Source organism: Podarcis pityusensis (genome assembly GCF_964106645.2).
Source record: "Podarcis pityusensis genome assembly, chromosome: 4".
Lineage (NCBI taxonomy): Eukaryota > Metazoa > Chordata > Lepidosauria > Squamata > Lacertidae > Podarcis > Podarcis pityusensis.
This window is the reverse complement of record NC_138027.1, coordinates 96,991,987-97,009,724: the sequence shown is the minus strand read 5'-3', so window position 1 is coordinate 97,009,724 and position 17,738 is coordinate 96,991,987. Positions and strand designations below refer to the sequence as shown.

The 17,738-nt window shown below is 45.5% G+C and overlaps 1 protein-coding gene and 1 long non-coding RNA gene across 2 annotated transcripts in view; one reads left to right on the top strand and one right to left on the bottom strand.

Moving 5' to 3' along the window:
• Positions 1-12,305, top strand: part of KLF5 (KLF transcription factor 5) — a 183,437-nt gene extending 171,132 nt beyond the window's left edge. The window contains exon 4 of the mRNA XM_081003180.1: positions 12,289-12,305. Coding sequence (XP_080859306.1) covers positions 12,289-12,290 — 2 coding nt within the window. The 3' untranslated portion in view covers positions 12,291-12,305. The remainder of the gene's footprint in view (positions 1-12,288) is intronic.
• A 1,880-nt stretch (positions 12,306-14,185) lies between these two features.
• On the bottom strand, positions 14,186-16,760 carry LOC308475883. Its single transcript, XR_013985476.1, has 3 exons — positions 16,465-16,760; positions 15,592-15,829; positions 14,186-14,421 (listed from the first exon to the last, which is right to left on the bottom strand). It is a non-coding gene; the product is annotated as an uncharacterized lncRNA (long non-coding RNA).
• Positions 16,761-17,738: the final 978 nt, after the last annotated feature.

Here is a 17,738-nt window from a genome sequence, read left to right as displayed (position 1 = left end):
TGTTCTCAGTTGTCTCTCAAATATATTAAAATGTTATTCCAGTCTTTCACAAATCCTTGGTCTTCCTGGTTTCCAATATTTCCCCATCAGCCTCGCCATTTCTGCATATTCCATCAGCATCTCTTCTCTGGTTGGTACTTTTTCTTCTTTCCATCTCTGGGCTAAGAGCATCCTTGCTGCTGTCATTGCATAGTTAAACAGACTTTTCTTTTGGTAATTCCGCACCTATAATTCATAACAAAAAAGCCTCTGGTTTTTTGACAAAAGTTATCTTAAACATTTTTTTTCAATTCATTATCTATCATTTCCCAGAATGCTCCCAGAATGCTTTTACCATCCTACATGACCACCGCAAATGGTAAACAGTATCTTCTTTCTTTTTCTCTGTATTGTCTAGCAGCGGTTCTCAACCTGTGGGTCCCCAGATGTTGTTGGACTACAACTCCCATCATCCCTGAGCTCTGGCCTTGCTAGCTAGGGGTGATGGGAGTTGTAGTCCAACAACACCTGGGGACTCACAGGTTGAGAAAGGCTGAGGGACTGGCAGTGGAGTTTTAGGCAAGGTATCTCTCCCAACCCTGCCTGGCAATGAGAATATGCTGGAGATGCTCTGCCACTGAGGGATCATCTTTTTAGGCTGAGACTGCCACTCTAAAGTTGCTTACTAGAGAGTAAACTAGTGTGGTCACTTAGGCACGGCCAGAAAAAGAGGCCACAGAATTGCATAAACTTATTTGCAATGTAGGGACGCAGGTGGCGCTGTGGGTTAAACCACTGAGCCTAGGGCTTGCCGATCAGAAGGTCGGTGGTTTGAATCCCCACGACGGGTGAGCTCCCGTTGCTCGGTCCCTGCTCCTGCCAACCTAGCAGTTCGAAAGCACATCAAAGTGCAAGTAGATAAATAGGTACTGCTCCGGCGGGAAGATAAACGGCGTTTCCGTGCGCTGCTCTGGTTCGCCAGAAGCGGCTTAGTCATGCTGGCCACATGACCCGGAAGCTGTACGCCGGCTCCCTCGGCCAATAAAGCGAGATGAGCGCCGCAACCCCAGAGTTGTCCATGACTGGACCTAATGGTCAGGGGTCCCTTTACCTTTACCTATTTGCAATGTACAGGCAACCCCGTTTTGCCCGGAGGTTGTGTTCCAGGTCATCGTGTGTGACAACGGAGTGCCACACATTTCCGGGTTGGCTACTTCCAGGGTGTTGCAGTCATGCATCAATTGGACAGACATAAATTGGTCATTGCCTGCACGAATCGATGTTTAGAAACCATATCCTACAACTTAAAGAGAAATACAATGCAGCTCATTGTATTTGTCTGCCATGCAGGTGCTATAAACTGTTGTTGAGCAGCTGGCCCCGGACCAGGCAGCCCTTCGAAGAGATGCCACAGTGAAACAGAGGATTGGCCTCACTAAAGTGTGACACTCGGTCAACTGTAGGAAGGCCCACTGGACACAGCTGGAACTCAACTATACAGCTGCAAATAAAACGTTTTAAGCGTGTTTTAGGTGCAATATACAACGTGACACTAGATGGCGATGGTGAGCCTTATGGAAAATTAAATGTGCTTGTGCCCTTGGTAAAAAGTTGTATCAGTGCCTCCTTTAGGAAAAAAAAATCCCTTTTCTGCAATAACCATATAAGAAATTGCAGTGGTACCTCGGGTTAAGAACTTAATTCGTTCCGGAGGTCTATTCTTAACCTGAAACTCTTCTTAACCTGAGGTACCACTTAAACTAATGGGGCCTCCCACTGCTGCCGCACCGCCACTGCACGATTTCTGTTCTCATCCTGAAGCAAAGTTCTTAACCCAAGGTACTATTTCTGCGTTAGCGGAGTCTGTGACCTGAAGCGTCTGTAACCTGAAGCGTCTGTAACCCGAGGTACCACTGTACTTCATTTTACATGTCCCAAGTACTCAAAGCATCCAGAGTGAGGGTGAGCTGAGGAAGAAGGGTGGAAAAAAATTGCATGCTGCAGTTTGAGCAAAACAGGAAGCTTATCCCACATTTGATTGTGCTGCAACACACCTGCCATAGTCTGATAGGTGTTTTTTGCACTCCTCCCTGGGCCTGGTGGGGCCTGGTTTTCCCAAACCCTAAGGAGTGCCCTGCTATATTGAGGGGCTTCTGATTTCTGGAACATTCTTCCAGCCTTGCCTCCAGACGGCTTCATACATTACCAGGAAGAGGCAACAGAAAAACTGCGAGGGATGAGGCGCTCACATCATTTCCGTTGCACAAACACAGATGACCTTTCTTCGTCTCCCAGCGTGCTGCGTGCTGAAACACAGGTGTAACCCGAAGACAGAGCGTTTTGTTTTATCTTTTATTTTAGGAACATAGGAAGCTCCTTGACATCGCAACACACTGAGGGATCTAAGCTTCCGGTGGGCTTTCCCCGAGTTGATGTCACAACAGGGTGCTCATTCCATAGGATCCTGCCTTCTTTTCAGCGACGAGAAACTCTTCAGTGTTCCCCCCTCCCTTTTTAAAAATGCTTTTAATGGTTATAAATACAACAAGGTAAGATTTAGGAAAGCAAACAAACATTTTGAACTCTGCTTCTCTTTTAACCTAGTAACAAAACACAAACGCGAGTGCACTTCACAACAGCCCTTCATCCGCAGCACTTCAAAGGAGGCTACACAAAACGGGAAAATTACCCTGAAGGAACTGGCTGCAGGCTGAGAGACGCAGCATATTAAAATGTTCCGAGAGTGCTTTAAAGTAGCAGCAAGCGAGCGCTCATTCACACAAAGCGCCAGGCGTTTGCTAACATATTCATGAAGGCGCAGTAAAAATAACTCAAGGCTCAAGAATACTTAACATGAGGGCTGAGAGTAGCGAAGTTGTAAGGAGGTGGAGGAACATTCCTTACTTATACTCACAGGACACAGTTCTTTTTCCTTCGTGTGCTGATGACTTGTATTCCTGATGTTAAAGAGCAAATCTCATAATGGTTTGGAGCCCCAGTAATAATAATAATAATAATAATAATAATAATAATAATAATAATAATTTTTATTTATATCCCGCCCTCCGCAGCCGAAGCCGGGCTCAGGGTGGCTAACAACAATAAAACAGTACAAAAGTACAGCAGAAACAACACTCTAAAATCATTCATTATAAAATTAATTAATTCAAGCCACTGGCAACCATTGGGCCAGAGCTCCACGAAGATTGCCAAGGGAGGGAGTCAGGCTGTGCCCTGGCCAAAGGCCTGGTGGAACAGCTCTGTCTTGCAGGCCCTGCGGAAAGATGTCAAGTCCCGCAGGGCCCTGGTCTCTTGTGACAGAGTGTTCCACCAGATCGGAGCCACAGCCGAAAAAGCCCTGGCTCTAGTTGAGGCCAGCCTAACTTCTCTGTGGCCTGGGACCTTCAAGATGTTTTTGTTTGAAGACCGTAAGTTCCTCTGTGGGGCATACCAGGAGAGGCGGTCCCGTAGGTACGAGGGTCCTAGGCCGTATAGGGCTTTAAAGGTTAAAACCAGCACCTTAAACCTGATCCTATACTCCACCGGGAGCCAGTGCAGCTGGTATAGCACCGGGTGAATGTGATCTCGCAGTGAAGACCTCGTAAGGAGTCTCGCTGCAGCATTCTGCACCCGCTGGAGTTTCTGGGTCAGTCTCAAGGGCAGCCCCACGTAGAGCGAGTTACAATAATCTTACTTACAGTACTTACAGGAGAGCCTCCCCCAGCACCACCAACCTGTACCTTGAGATCTGAGGCCACCAATAAGTCCAGCTTGTGGGCTGGCAACTCACGAAAGGGGAAAAGCAGTTCACACCATGGGATGGACTGGCTAGGCTAGCTTCCTGCCAGAGGCGTCGCTGTTGCTTACCAGGAAGGAGAGGGTTGTGCTGGCAGAGAGGCTGGCGCAGTGCAAATGCTGATATCCTTGCTGCCTTACCCGACTCCCTCCTAGGTGGGGATGGGGTAAATCTGTCAATTTTGATTTCTCTCAGTCTCATTTTCCTTCTCTTCAGTTATCCACATTTCTACATCAGTTGTGAATTTTGGATTTTTTAAAAGCCCTCAAAAAATCCAGCAGCCTTTTAATGTGAATTTCTTCAAATAGACGCAGTCTTGCATGCAATTTTGGCACATTTTTGCAAAGCATTTTCCCCTTAGGTAAAGGTAAAGGGACCCCTGACCATTAGGTCCAGTCGTGGCTGACTCTAGGGTTGCTGCGCTCATCTTGCTTTATTGGCCGAGGGAGCCGGCGTACAGCTTCCAGGTCATGTGGCCAGCATGACTAAGCCGCTTCTGGTGAACTAGAGCAGCGCACGGAAACGCCGTTTACCTTCCCACTGGAGCGGTACCTATTTATCCACTTGCACTTGACATGCTTCCGAACTGCTAGGTTGGCAGGAGCAGGGACCGAGCAACGGGAGCTCACCCCATCGCGGGGATTCGAACCGCCAACCTTTTGATTGGCAAGTCCTAGGCTCTGTGGTTTAACCCACAGCGCCACCCGCGTCCCTTACAATCCAATGTAGCCCATCCAAATTTGTAGGCGACGGTGCCACATAGTTCATTCAGAGTGAGGCTAAAGCTTCCTCACCTCCCTTAATTTCCCCTTACGTATATGCAAAATATATGCAATTTTCGCTGTGATTTTTTTGACGCACATTTTAGCACAGTGAATGCATTTTTGTGCCTATCACCTGGCTGGAAAACGTCATTTCGAAATTTGCAGAAGTGAGGATTTCGAAGGATAGCTGCGTTTCCGTTCTCGCATTGTTTTAGAAAGTGCAGATTCCGGAGGTGCATCTAGAAATGCAAACTGAGTCCTTGTGGTGCCCTTGCAGAACTCAGCAGGAAGATGGGGACAAAACTAGAATTCCTTGGCTCCACCTTCCATTGGCATTGGCTCTGCCCATGCTTGACCTCCCTGACCTCCGATCTACCAGCTCCAATGACCACCAGCCACTACTGCCCAGGACTGCACCAACTGGGACAATCTCTTCCCCTGCCTTACCTCATTTCATTCCCCCCCCAATATGACATCATGCATGAAGAAACAACTGGCTCACCTGTGCTATTATGTGATGCCCCACACATGCTGTGTGTGTGCGCATTTCTCCTGCACAATGTGAATGATAGCATGGCCCAATGGAGCTATGAAATATGAACCAGCTGATACGGGTGTATGTGGAAACTTTAGTGGAGTGGCAGTTTAGCCCTTCTATAAAGTTTTTTTAATTCCAGAGGGGTAGTGGGGTTTGTAAGCAGCAGTGCCCAGTGCTTGGCAAAGCAAATACCTGTACGGCAAGCATATGTCTGTTTTATAAGAGTTTAATTGTCGTCGATATTTACCTTCCTACCATGTTCTCTGTTGTCAGTGCCATGCCTGAAGCCGTGTCAGACATACTGAAATACCAATAAAATCCGCAACAATAAACCGTTTTCAAATTCTAACAACAGCAATTAAAACCGCAGCCATAAAAGTAGCCGTAAAAGCCATCCAGAAGTTGGAACATGAAACCAGATCAAATCACCTTGAGCCAGCACTGAACCTGTTTCCCAAAGAACCGAGTTTTAACCAGCAGCGCTGGAACTTAACTCGCGTGCAAAAGCAGCCGCACATTTCGCACCAAGGGCAGCACCCCAGTGTCCTTCCTTTTGTGAAATTTGGGACGTGGGCAGTGGAATCAGGGCTCCAGCTCCAGATCTGTGCAGGTCCCACATGGGACCTGACAGTTTTAGCTGGCTATGGTGGTGGCACGGTAAGTAGCACTGGCTGGCTGGGTTTAGCCACCCATTTAATTTCCCATCATGCCCCAGAATGGTGCTACATCAGGGACAGTACAGGAAATTAAGAGAGTGCCTAAATGTAACTCCACAATTCTATCATTCTCTTAAGCCACAACGCTTCTCTACAGGGGCGCCATCTAGGGGACCCTGGGAGGCCAAGCCCCTCAATTTCCTTTTTTAAAATAATTTTTAAAATTGGTTTTCCATAATTTTACACAATTTAACGTTAACCATTTCAAACATTAAAAGAAAAGGTTCATTCAAACCTTTGGACCTCCTTCCCTCCCTCCGTGGGTTCCATATTTAAAATAAAGTATTCTGCATCTTTTACCCTTATCCATCTATTCTATATCCATAGTTACCATAGTTGATTCCACATTACAAGTGTCATTATATCCCTGCCAAAGATTTAAACTGTTTACAGTGGTCTTTTAAACATATGGAAAATTTAATCCAGTCTTTTAGGAATACTTGATCTTCCTGGTTTCTGATCTTCCCCATCAGTTTTGCCATCTCTGAGTACTCCATCAGTTTAGTCTGCCATTCTTCTCTGATCAGTACTTCTCCATCCTTCCATCTCTGGGCTAGCAGCATTCTCGCTGCCGTCGTTGTGTACATAAAAAGTCTTTTGTTTTCTTTTGGCAACTCTTCACCTATTATACAAGCCCCCCCCCCAATTTTCAAGGAGGGGGCTGGGTCCCCTCAATATTCTGTGGTGGGCCCCTCTGGGGCTTCCCACAGCTATGACGGGCCCCACAGGGGCTACCTGCAACCATGACAGGCCCCATCGGGCCTCCCCATGGCTGTAGTAGGCCTTGTCGGGCCTCTTCACATGTGGACATCGCCCCACCCCAGTTGGGCGGAACCCAGTGAGCATGCTCCCCTGTCAGGGTTTCCATGGAACCACATGGGAACTGAGTTTCAGAGAAAGTGAAAGTGAACATCGCCAAAGCCCTACTCCTGGCCGTGGGGGAGAGGAGGGGAGGGTTCAGCACACTGGTGCCCCCCACCATTCCTCTGTGTCCAACCAGTCCCTGACATCAGGGCGGCACTAACAGGGAAGGCCATCAGTTCAAAGTATTGCAGAGTTTCAGATGTTCAGGCATTTGGATAACTACGCAGACATGAGTGGGGACTTTCCTCTACCACTTGTTTAGTAGTGATCCTAGCAGAAAATAACAAAATAATAATAATAATGGATAATTTCATGGAATGTACGCCTGACTAAAACAAATAAATGCCAGCCATGCTGTGAAAAGCAATTCGGCGTACTGTAGTGATTAAATCTGTAATTATAGTAATCATTAAGAACGGCAATGTTTTCAGAAGGGTTTTTCCCCCCTGCCAAGGTGCTTCAGGCATTAAAGCAAAAAATCATTATAAAGAGCATAGCAATAAAAAAAGAAAAGAAAGATTTTACCTGGAAGCCTCCTGACGTGGAAAATACTGCAAACAGCCCTTAGTTTCATGTGTGTGAATTTTGAGGTACAAGGATTCCACTGTGATGCTCGCATGAGTTGAGAAGGCAGAACATACCTGAGCATTAAGCATGAATGTTGTTTAGAACAAATTAGTGCATTTGAAAACAAGCTGGCTATAGGTGAAGCCATGGTTCTATTTGAGCCTTATGTTCTGAAATGCCCTGCTATCAAGCCAATCATATAGACAAGAAACTAATCTTCTCCAGAGAGAGACAGAAACAGAAAGAGAGAGAGAGAGACAGAGAGAGAAAGAAAGAGAACACCTATAGCTTCCAGAATGCCTTCTCAAGGGCCATAGAATTGTGCCCTATTTTAATTTTTTTTAGAGCTGCTGGAGTAAATGCAGAATGAACTTTTCTTAAATTCACCCATGGGCTGGCATAACTATCTTTAATATGTCTGGTTATGGTTCACCCCTCTTGACTTGCAGAACCAAGCTAGCTTTGACATTCATTGTGTGTGATGCTTAAATAGCCAGAGTGTAGTAGGGGCGAGGAGATAAAATGGATCATGGCCATGGTGTGCAAGGGAGGGGATGAACACCACCCCACTCCCCCCCCATACATCAGCCCCCTCCTCCAAAGCTTCTGTTAGCCCTTCCTCCAGGGGCTACTAGCAGATTAACTCTGATCTTCTCATGGGTGGCCATCTCAATTCTGTTTCACACCTCCGGTGGCTACTTACTTACACAAAATGGCCAGTCCTCTTGATCCTGGTCCCTGACTCTGGGTTTTACCCTGGAGACTGAGGAGGCTTAAACCCTGAAACTTCAGGTCAACTCCCAGACCTGGTAGTCATAATCATGACCTGTTGAACTGGCTTGATTTATCTATTTTTTTGCAGGTGGGCATTCATATTCCCACCTGGGATATGGGGACAATCACTTGATTAGGGTCTACTTTATTAAATGTGGAAATGCCTGGAGCTATTGGGTTTGCAAAAACCCAACCTGCAAAAGCCTAATGCCTCAAGCTGAAAGCTCTATGATTTGCACAGAGTAAGGGCCACCGGCAGCCTTAGGACCAGATCAAGCCCCCAACGTTTTTCTGTCGGTGGTCCTGCCAAATTTTCATCACATTCACTCAGATTAAGAATGTAAGAATAGCCTGTGGCCCGTCTAGTCCAAGCACGACTAGAGCACACAGTGCTTTCTCCACCTGTGAATCCAGCCACAATAGAAAGCTCATCTTAAATTGCTTATCTTTGGCTGGAACATCGTCCTACTCCTGGCATGTATGCAGTTCCCAGCTATCCAACTGTATGTGTTAGAACTGTTGATTCAAGTGGAAAAATGTGCTTGAGGTTTTGAAGCTAGATTGGTAGACAACAAAAGAGGACTTCACAAGTAGAGGTCAAGATGACTCAAATTCAGACCGGCGAAGATGAGCTGAGGAGTTAGTGAATTAAGTGGGCTTTCTTGGATGCAGCCATCCAAGATCAGGATAAACAAACTCTTCCAGAATCCCCAGAAGACCTTTGAAATGTTTTCAACCAGTTTAGAGGCTAAGCCTCCCAAGTTCAGAAATTAAGACTTTACATTGCTACTCGGGAGGTCTGTCAGCAGAGCACATGAGGAGAACCCAGTAGCGCAGGTGGAGGAATGTATGCAATTTCTCCACCAAAACAGTTAATGGACCCCCTGGGTACAAACATTTCTAAACTTTCCCTTTCCCACATTTTTTTCTAAAAAAACCTGAAAGCGATATAATGCTGAAAATGTTTGAATGCTTGATTTTTCAGTTTACACATTGCTGGCTCAAATTTTAAACTGACTGATACTTTGATTAACTTGGTGCTTTCAGACTTGTAGGTCCATACGGACTGGTCATACACACTAGAGCATTAAGAACTACTTTTGCATGCGTTCAGGAGGCATTCATTCCTGTGAATGGTCTTTCAACCCAATCAGAAATCTGATAGGCACACACTCATAGAAGACTTTACCACAGGACCACCTATGACAGGGGTGAGAAGCATGTCACCACCCAGATATTCTGAGACCTAAACTTTTATCAGCCCCAACTGGAATGGGCAATGGTCAGAGCTGAAGGGAGCCCAACGGCATCCAGAGTTCATGGTCTGTTGTGATGCCCATCGCTGAAGAGTATTGATGTCGCAAGCAAGGGAGGACAGTTAGTTCCCAGGACCCCAAGCAGCAGGTAGGCAGGACAGTGGGGTGAGGCAAGGGTCAGCACCTAGGAGCGAGATCAAGTTGTGGGTTCAGAACCATGGATAGTGCTCCGACAGCTGCAGCCAAGTTATCTCAGTGAGGTCCTGGAGCAACTGGCTGAATTGAAAAGTCTGAGACATCCTTTGGTGATGCCTCTTGGCAAGCTAAAAAGGGTTGATGCCTTCTTCTGCAGCTATTTCCTCCTTTGAGCTCAGGGAATCTCTTCTCAGGGCTCTCTCTCTTTAGTTTTCATGTGCCATGAATGCACACATCATTATTATAGACATCTGAAGGTTCAGAATCAATTATGTCATGCTTAAAAAGGTAAAGGGACCCCTGACCATTAGGTCCAGTCATGGACAAGTCTGGGGTTGCGGCGCTCATCTTGCTTTATTGGCCGAGGGAGCCGGCGTACAGCTTCCGGGTCATGTGGCCAGCATGACTAAGCCGCTTCTGGCGAACCAGAGCAGCGCACGGAAACACCATTTACCTTCCCACTGGAGTGGTACCTATTTATCTACTTGCACTTCATGCTTTCGAACTGCTAGGTTGGCAGGAGCAGGGACCGAGCAACGGGAGCTCACCCCGTTGCGGGGATTTGAACTGCCGACCTTCTGATCGGCAAGCCCTAGGCTCTGTGGTTTAACCCATAGCGCCACCTGCGTCCCTATGTCATGCTTAATAGATGCTTAGTATTTGCATTAGATTAGTCCCAATGCCAAAGAAATCACTGTTCTGCTTAAAAAATTCAGTCAATTGTTAGGAGCATAGGATGCTATCTTAGACCAGTGGTCCATCTACCTCAGTATTATCTACATTTTCTAGCAGTGACTCCCCATGGTTTCATACAAGGAGTCTCTCTTAGCTCTACCTGAACATAAAACAAGTGCTGTACCACTGAGCTACATCCTGTTTCCTTCTTCCTGTGAGTGTTTGAATCTTGTGATTTTATTCTTCATCATTATGCCCTATATCTTCATCTTTGAAACATTTCTTTTTTCAAATGTTTTTAGATGATCTACATGTTTTCAGACGGTTTTTAGTCATTTTTAAATGACTAATGTTTGCACGTACTTTTGGAAAGTGTGAAGGTCTCTTACCCAGTTTAATCCTGAAACCATCTGGCACATGAAAACGTACAGATCCACACGTTCTCTTTTTCGAGAGCAATTGTATGCTTTTGGGGAAAAATGGTCACAGGTCAATGTCTACACTGGCACAGCAAACTGACTAGGGCAGCTGCATCAAATCTGGCAAACTCCCTGCTTTATGATGTTGACTTTTGCAGGGCTCACTGTGAAGCTCATGGTGTGTAATCATGCAAAGCTCAATTGATTTGCGTTCAAAGAGAACACACTGTATGTGGTGGGTGCTGTAAAAAACAACAACCCACAACTCATGAAAACGTCAAGGGCAAAAGCGGTAGAAACAGCTCTGGATGCAAATCACAGGGTTTTATGAAATCAGCGTAGAGGTAAGGGATATGATCAACTGTGACACTTTCTTCCCATCCTTTTCAATAGGGGTTAATGGGAAGAAGGCTTTTTCAGTGGTGGCCCCACACTTAAGGAATGCCCGCTCCAGATAACCTGGAACCTAAGCTGTGGTCTTTTAGTCATCAGCTGAAGACCTCCATGTTCTCCCATTCCTTTTAACTACAATCTGTTCAGCGGGTTAGTTTTCGCACCACGTTTTGTGCTGACCTTCTGCTGGATTTAGTTCTAGCTGTTTTTTTAATGCTGATTTTAGTGATGGGCAAGGTTTCTGCCAGGCTTTCTGCTTTGCGACCCATGTTTTTGCCTTAAGGGTATTTTTTAACATGTATTTTGCAACTTATTGCCTGCGTCAACCACCCAGAGAACTTAGTTGGGTGGACAGCAAATGGATGCCATAATTAAACGTGTGTCAAAAAGTAAACACGGCCCACCCCTAATTCTCCACTGCAAATGCCCCTCCCCTCCCTCCATTGGCCTTGGTTTGGCAAACTGCCAATGAAACGGCAACTTAATGAGCAGACAAATGGGTAGCAAAAAAAAAGGAGGTGCCCTGATTCAGGCAGAACCGTGAATGGGAGGAGGAGGCTGGATGAAGTTTGGAATCAAGGAAGGTCAGGAGGCTGTGGCTCAGAGGCAGAACACTTGCTCTGCATGCCAAAAGGTCCCAGGATCAGTCCCCAGCATCTCCAGGTTCCTGGATCCTGCCCCAAACCCTGGAGAGCCTCTGCCAGTCCATGCCACCAGTCTTGAGCTAGAGGGTCCAATGTCCCGACTCAGTAGAGAAGGCAGCTTCCGGTGTTTCTTTTTCTCTGGAGAGAGAGTGTCATTTGGGCTCCACTTCAGGCGGCAAAATGTCTGAGGTCAGCAGTTGGGTAATGTGCAGCTCTGCCCTGATAAGAGGATAGGTGGAGATATGGGAGGCTTATTATATTTGTGCCAACGCATGCTCTTGTGGCGACAACTAAGCTTTCACTGGCAAAAGCAATAAACATTACAAGGGGAAATGCTTTATGCTGATAAAAGACCAAGCAGATGACAAGTTACAAAAGCCCCCTCTTGAGATAACCTTGAGACGCACCTGTACATAAAGATTAAACAGCAACCTGTGTGTGGAGATTTATAGCGCTTATCGAGGGCCCTGGTTTCACTATTTACATTTGCAAAACTCAACTTTATTATTGGTTTCTCTCTGTTAATATTTTGTATGGAAACCAGCGTGTGCAATAAAAAAAAAAAAGTCATCTCAGAAACGAAGTTTTATTTATTCAAGTTTTACAAAGGCATTTTATGGAATGGTGAATTCTCTCTCTCTCTGTGTGTGTGTATCCACACATGCACACACATATACACTAGGCCAGCTTGTGGTTCATCAGAAGCAGAGTACATCTGCCTCGTTTGGTGCCTGCCTGAGACTGTAGTGAAGTATTCATGCGCTTGGCAGGCCAGAGGAAGTGGCTGGAAGGATGTGTTCAGCATGTCAGGTTCTCTCTCACGCTTTTATTATTATTATTAACCCAAAATACAGACAAACATACAAGAAAGCATAATCAAAACAACAAAACATAGGTTCAGCATGGAGGTAATATTTCCCATATAAATAAAGAGCAGTTAATGAGGAAAAATAAAAGCAGCAAAACATATAATGAAAGCTAAATTTCACAATTTGTTGGGGAAAGAGTTTGGCAATATCTGAATTTGACATGTAAAAAACAAAATGCCACCAAACAGCATAGATCTTCTGGGACTTCCTTACACTTACAGACATGCAATCCATGAGTTATTTTTCCTGCAATAGCCAGAGTCCACATATTCTTATAGCACAATGGGAGGGTTAAGACCTCTATTATTTTCCATTTTGGGGCCGAAAAAGGTCTTGCTGCAGCATCCACATTGGAAGTTCTTTAGACTGGAAAAATGTTGTTTGGTTATCCCACAAGTTCAAAAGAGCACGTTGTGGGGAGGATTGAATGGGGGTGTTTAAATTCTTAAAATGTTTATTCAAAAACATCAGTTCAAAATTTGGATGCCAGAGGGCATTCCCACTGTAAGTGGGAAAACGTTCCCCTGCTACCACAACCATGCCAATAATCCTGGGGTATTTGATGGCATGAGAGAAAACTGCACACTAGTGTGGCGTCACCTGTGCAGAACTTCCCTGAGCTGAGATTAATTTATAGAGCTCAGATGCCCATCTTGCATTTCACATAGAATCATCTAGTTCCAACTGTAGTTTCTTCTCCCAAGTAAGTTCAAGCCCTTCTAATGGGTCCACAGAAATATCAAGAAGTTCCCTATAAAGAAAAGATAACACTCCTCTGCCTAGGTGACCCAGATTTAATCAAATTCCTTCAAATTTAGTAAGGGGTCCAGTAGCTTGTGCCTTAAGGATCGGCCAATAAATATTGGAACTGACAAATATGCAACCAATTAAGCCCTGGATCTCCTAAAGCTAACCTGATTTGTTGAATAGAAAAAAGGAAGGAAGGAGAGAGAGAGAGCACGCAAGATGTACCGTATTTTTTGCTCTATAAGACGCACCAGACCACAAGACGCACCTAGTTTTTGGAGGAGGAAAACAAGAAAAAAATTACTCTGAATCTCAGAAGCCAGAAGAGCAAGAGGGATCGCTGCGCAGTGAAAGCAGCAATCCCTCTTGCTGTTCTGGCTTCTGGGATAGCTGCGCAACCTGCATTCGCTCCATAAGATGCACACACATTTCCCCTTACTTTTTAGGAGGGAAAAAGTGAGTCTTATAGAGCAAAAAATACGGTATTTAAGTGTTCATGCTAAGGCTGTGAGCCCATCCTCTGCTAAGGAATGAAATAAATGACTCAAATTGTGCAGCTTTGCCAATACGCAACACCAGTCTCCGTGTTGCACCAGATCAGGTTTGGTGTTCCTACACACAGTGTGCATGGAAGGCATTTGAGCCACATACGATGGTACATCTGAGCTGAAAGACTCAAATAGAGAGCCTGTGGCAGCATCCACAACAATAGAATACCAGACTGTGCAGTTTGGTAAAGAAGGGCCTGCAGGCCACAGCGAGGGATTCAGCTACACAGAAAACAGGAGTTAGGAGACAGAGCCAAGAAGGTGCTAAAGGTGCCACTGAGCCAAGATGTGACTCCAGGATTTAACCCAGAGGTTGATAAAGTTCTGGGGCAGGATTAGGGTTTTCCTAACTTTCTGGGTGAGCTTGCAGCTTTTTGGGGGGCTAAATTCAGCCACAGGCTCCCAGTTTCCAGTTGCTACTCCAGGGATAGTTGAGCTCCATTTAACTTAAAAACCAAACAAAAAGCAACACAACTCTGGCATGCTCATTGTCCTGGACTCTTCATGTTGGATATGAAATCAGAACAGCACGAAGGAGAAGACAATTTCGCCATTGTTTAATCAAATGGAAGACGTAACTTTCCAGACACAAGCAACATGTCAAGTGGGTGTCTCGTGTGGGTGTTCATTGGAGAGCTCAGACTTAGTGGGAGGAGATGCCGTTTGGACTTACAGTACTGTTGGGAAAACAGAAATATTAACTCCAGACAACAGCCTGAAATGGAACAATTAACATATTGTCAAGAAGGCAATAAAGCATCCTCAATATAAGGGAGCTGTGGGACCATATCACTTTCGAATATATTAGCAATCTAGCCAGGAAGAATCCCATTACAATCTGCATATGGCTTAGCTTGATGGATGCTTTTGATAAACCCCAAAAGCTTTGCAGCTCAAAAGCTCTGGTTTTTGTTAGAGAAATAATTATCCCAATTAAAAGTAACAGATGGCGAGGGAAGAGGGGAAGGAAACCACACGGACAAATGGAGTTTGCCTGTGACAACGCAACGCTGGGCAATGCTCAATGTTTTGGCTTCCTTGACAAAGTCACCCTTAAGAGTAGGCTTAGCTTTTTCACACACATCCTGCTGCCTGGGTGGTATTTTCTTGGGCTGGTCTTAATACACTGCAAAGGGCAAATTAAACCATGCATATATTCATGTGCATATATAAATGAGCAAATACTCATTTTTCTCACTAAGAAAGAGGTCGGGCATAGGAAGGGCTCGTTCAGACATGTAGACGCATCGCTGCATTTGTCATCACATTAGCTACTCAGTGCTTGATGACTAGCAGTTGAGTAGCTGAACTTGCTCCTTTGATGGCAACATCAGGGATGAAAGTTGACATCAGGAATACAGTGGTATCTCTGGTTATGAACATAATTCGTTCTGGAGGTCCATTCTTGACCTGAAACTGTTCTTAACCTGAGGTACCACTTTAGCTAATGGGGTCTCCCACCGGTGCGCGATTTCTGTTCTCATTCTGAGGTAAAATTCTTAACCCAAGGTACTACTTCTGGATTAGTGGAGTCTGTAACCCGAAGTGTTTGTAACTCGAGGTGTTTGTAACCTGAGGTACCACTGTATATGGGAGATGATGTTTGGTGCTTCACACATTAGAACAGAAGAGCTCTGCTGGATCAGACAAAAGACTTACCAGTATCCTGTAAACCCACAGTGGACAAGCAGATTCCTATGGCAATGCGCTTTCTACATGTGCATGAAATACCTCTCCTATTGCCTTTGCCAAGACATTGCTCCATGAACTACATCCCTTGTATACTGCTGCTTTAAAAAAACACCACACTCCTGGTTGATAAAGCACTGGTTTCGAATCACACTCACCTACACAAATCAAACCTCTCCTACGCATCTGTTAAATGGCACAGAGAATGGCTTGAGGGCACATGACACAGTTCTACTGCTGTCGTGAAGCAGTCTTCAGACTGGTCCTGTAGTCTGTCTGGATAGGAGACACCTGGGGCCATATATAAGCTGCTCTGAATTCCTTGGAAGAAATGTGGAAAGGAAGGCCTGCCTCATCCATTGAGAGCCATCGCATGATCAAGTGATGATTTTACTTCTGTGAAAGAGGCATAATAGATTAAACCCACAGAGAGCCCATTCTGACGGCATGGCATTTTTATTCTGCCCTTCAGGTATTTGCCACCCAAGGTGGCTTGCGGGATGCAGCTTACACACTGGGCTGCAAATTATCAGCAATAAGCCACTGAGTTAGGCACATGCATTAAAATTGCTTTTATAATCACTCTGATAGTGACGACAACAGGGAGATTAAACAGGATCATGGGCTTGCCAATCTTGGGCATACAGCCATGTATGCAGGCAGCTTTGAAAGATCTGGTTGGCATTCCCATCTCATACCTTTCAAGAAGAAATTTGCTTTGCTACACACATAATTTGTATACATTTTGTTGAACGGGATTTATGTACCACGTAATCATCAGAACCTCCATAAAACAACACAAAACCTTCACTTAAAAATACCAATAAAATCAAACTTTAAAAACCAGTTGATCTAAGGTTTCTCAAAATATAAGTAAAATCAGCAGGGCTTCTTTAAAAATAAATACAAGTGCATGTTAAAATTAAATGTCGGGGCTTGCCTAAACAAAAATGTTTTTAACCAGGTACCAAAAGCAATACAGTAAAGTAAAGGCACCTGCTTAAAGTTTTTATTTTGTTTGAAATATTAACCTCTGATCCTTGCAGAAGGAATTCTTGGAACAGTGGATGTGCTACCATCATTTCTGTACATACCCCAGGATGCCTTGGGGTATTTCCAGGTTCCTGTGCAGATTCAGGGACACAGAGTCAGAACATCGGCCCATCTAGCCCAACCACCACTCCCAGGGACTTAGGCAGGATTCCCTCCCAGCCCTCCCTAGAGATACCAGGGATTGAACATGGAGCCTTCTGCATTCAAACCAGATGCTATACCAGAGCTGGGGCCTTCCCTAAGCTAGATTAAGAGTGTGCCTCTTTCATAAGGTGAAAGTGCGACGCAGTGGAAGAAGACGCCTTGACCATGTGCTTCTCTCTCCCCCCCCCCATCCCATTGCTGTTCCTTCCTGTCAGATACTAGATCGTCAACTCTGCTTATGGTGCAGAGTTGCACCATGTGCACTGATGATGTTATAAGGCAGGGGTCAGCAAACTTACCGCGCCTCAGGCCAGTGTCTCCAGTTCCAATTGCACGGAGGGCCGGAGGGCGCGTGCCCATACATGTGCACACACGCTATTTCTGGCGCACTTCTGGGTTGGAGGAACACCGAAAATAGCTTGTGCGCATGTGCATGGGCCTCCTCTGACCCGGATGTGAACTGGATATAACGCTTGCTCATGCGCTCAAGCTATTTCCGGTGCTCCTCTGACCTGGAAGTGTGGGCGGCGGCAGAGGGTGGCGGGGGTCACCGTGGGCCGGATAAATTAGTCCCTCAGGCCTTAGTTTGGGGACCCCTGTTATAAGGTATAAACCTGGAATAGCAAAATTCATTATAGGTGGACAATAGTTGGGTATGTTCACCGAAGGGAGAGAACGAAGAGCGGGAAAACCACCACTGTCCCCCTAAAGTGTGGAGTCTTTCTACTGCTAGGTGGTTCATTCAGATCTTGCGTAGTTTACCTGCAAAACAGTAATGCCAGTGGAATTTGTCAGAATCCAGGGGAAATAAGCAAGGCATTGAGGAATGCCCCTGCACTTACATGACTCCTTACCTAAACAGTCGAAAGTTGCCGGAGGCTCTATAAGGGTCTAGCGGTCAGTGATGAGACAGGCGCCAGGCTGAGCGGCCGAGTGTCAGTTGGGAAACGTCAGATCAGATAAGTGTGATCCATCTTCTGAACAGCGTGGAGACATTTTCCAGAAAGAAGGCACCACCAAGACTGCAGTTGCAGAGGAGAAAGCTGTTGTTTCATGGAGGGCTTTCCCATTCTCCCCTTGTACATCTGATGAAGAGAGCTGCGTAGAA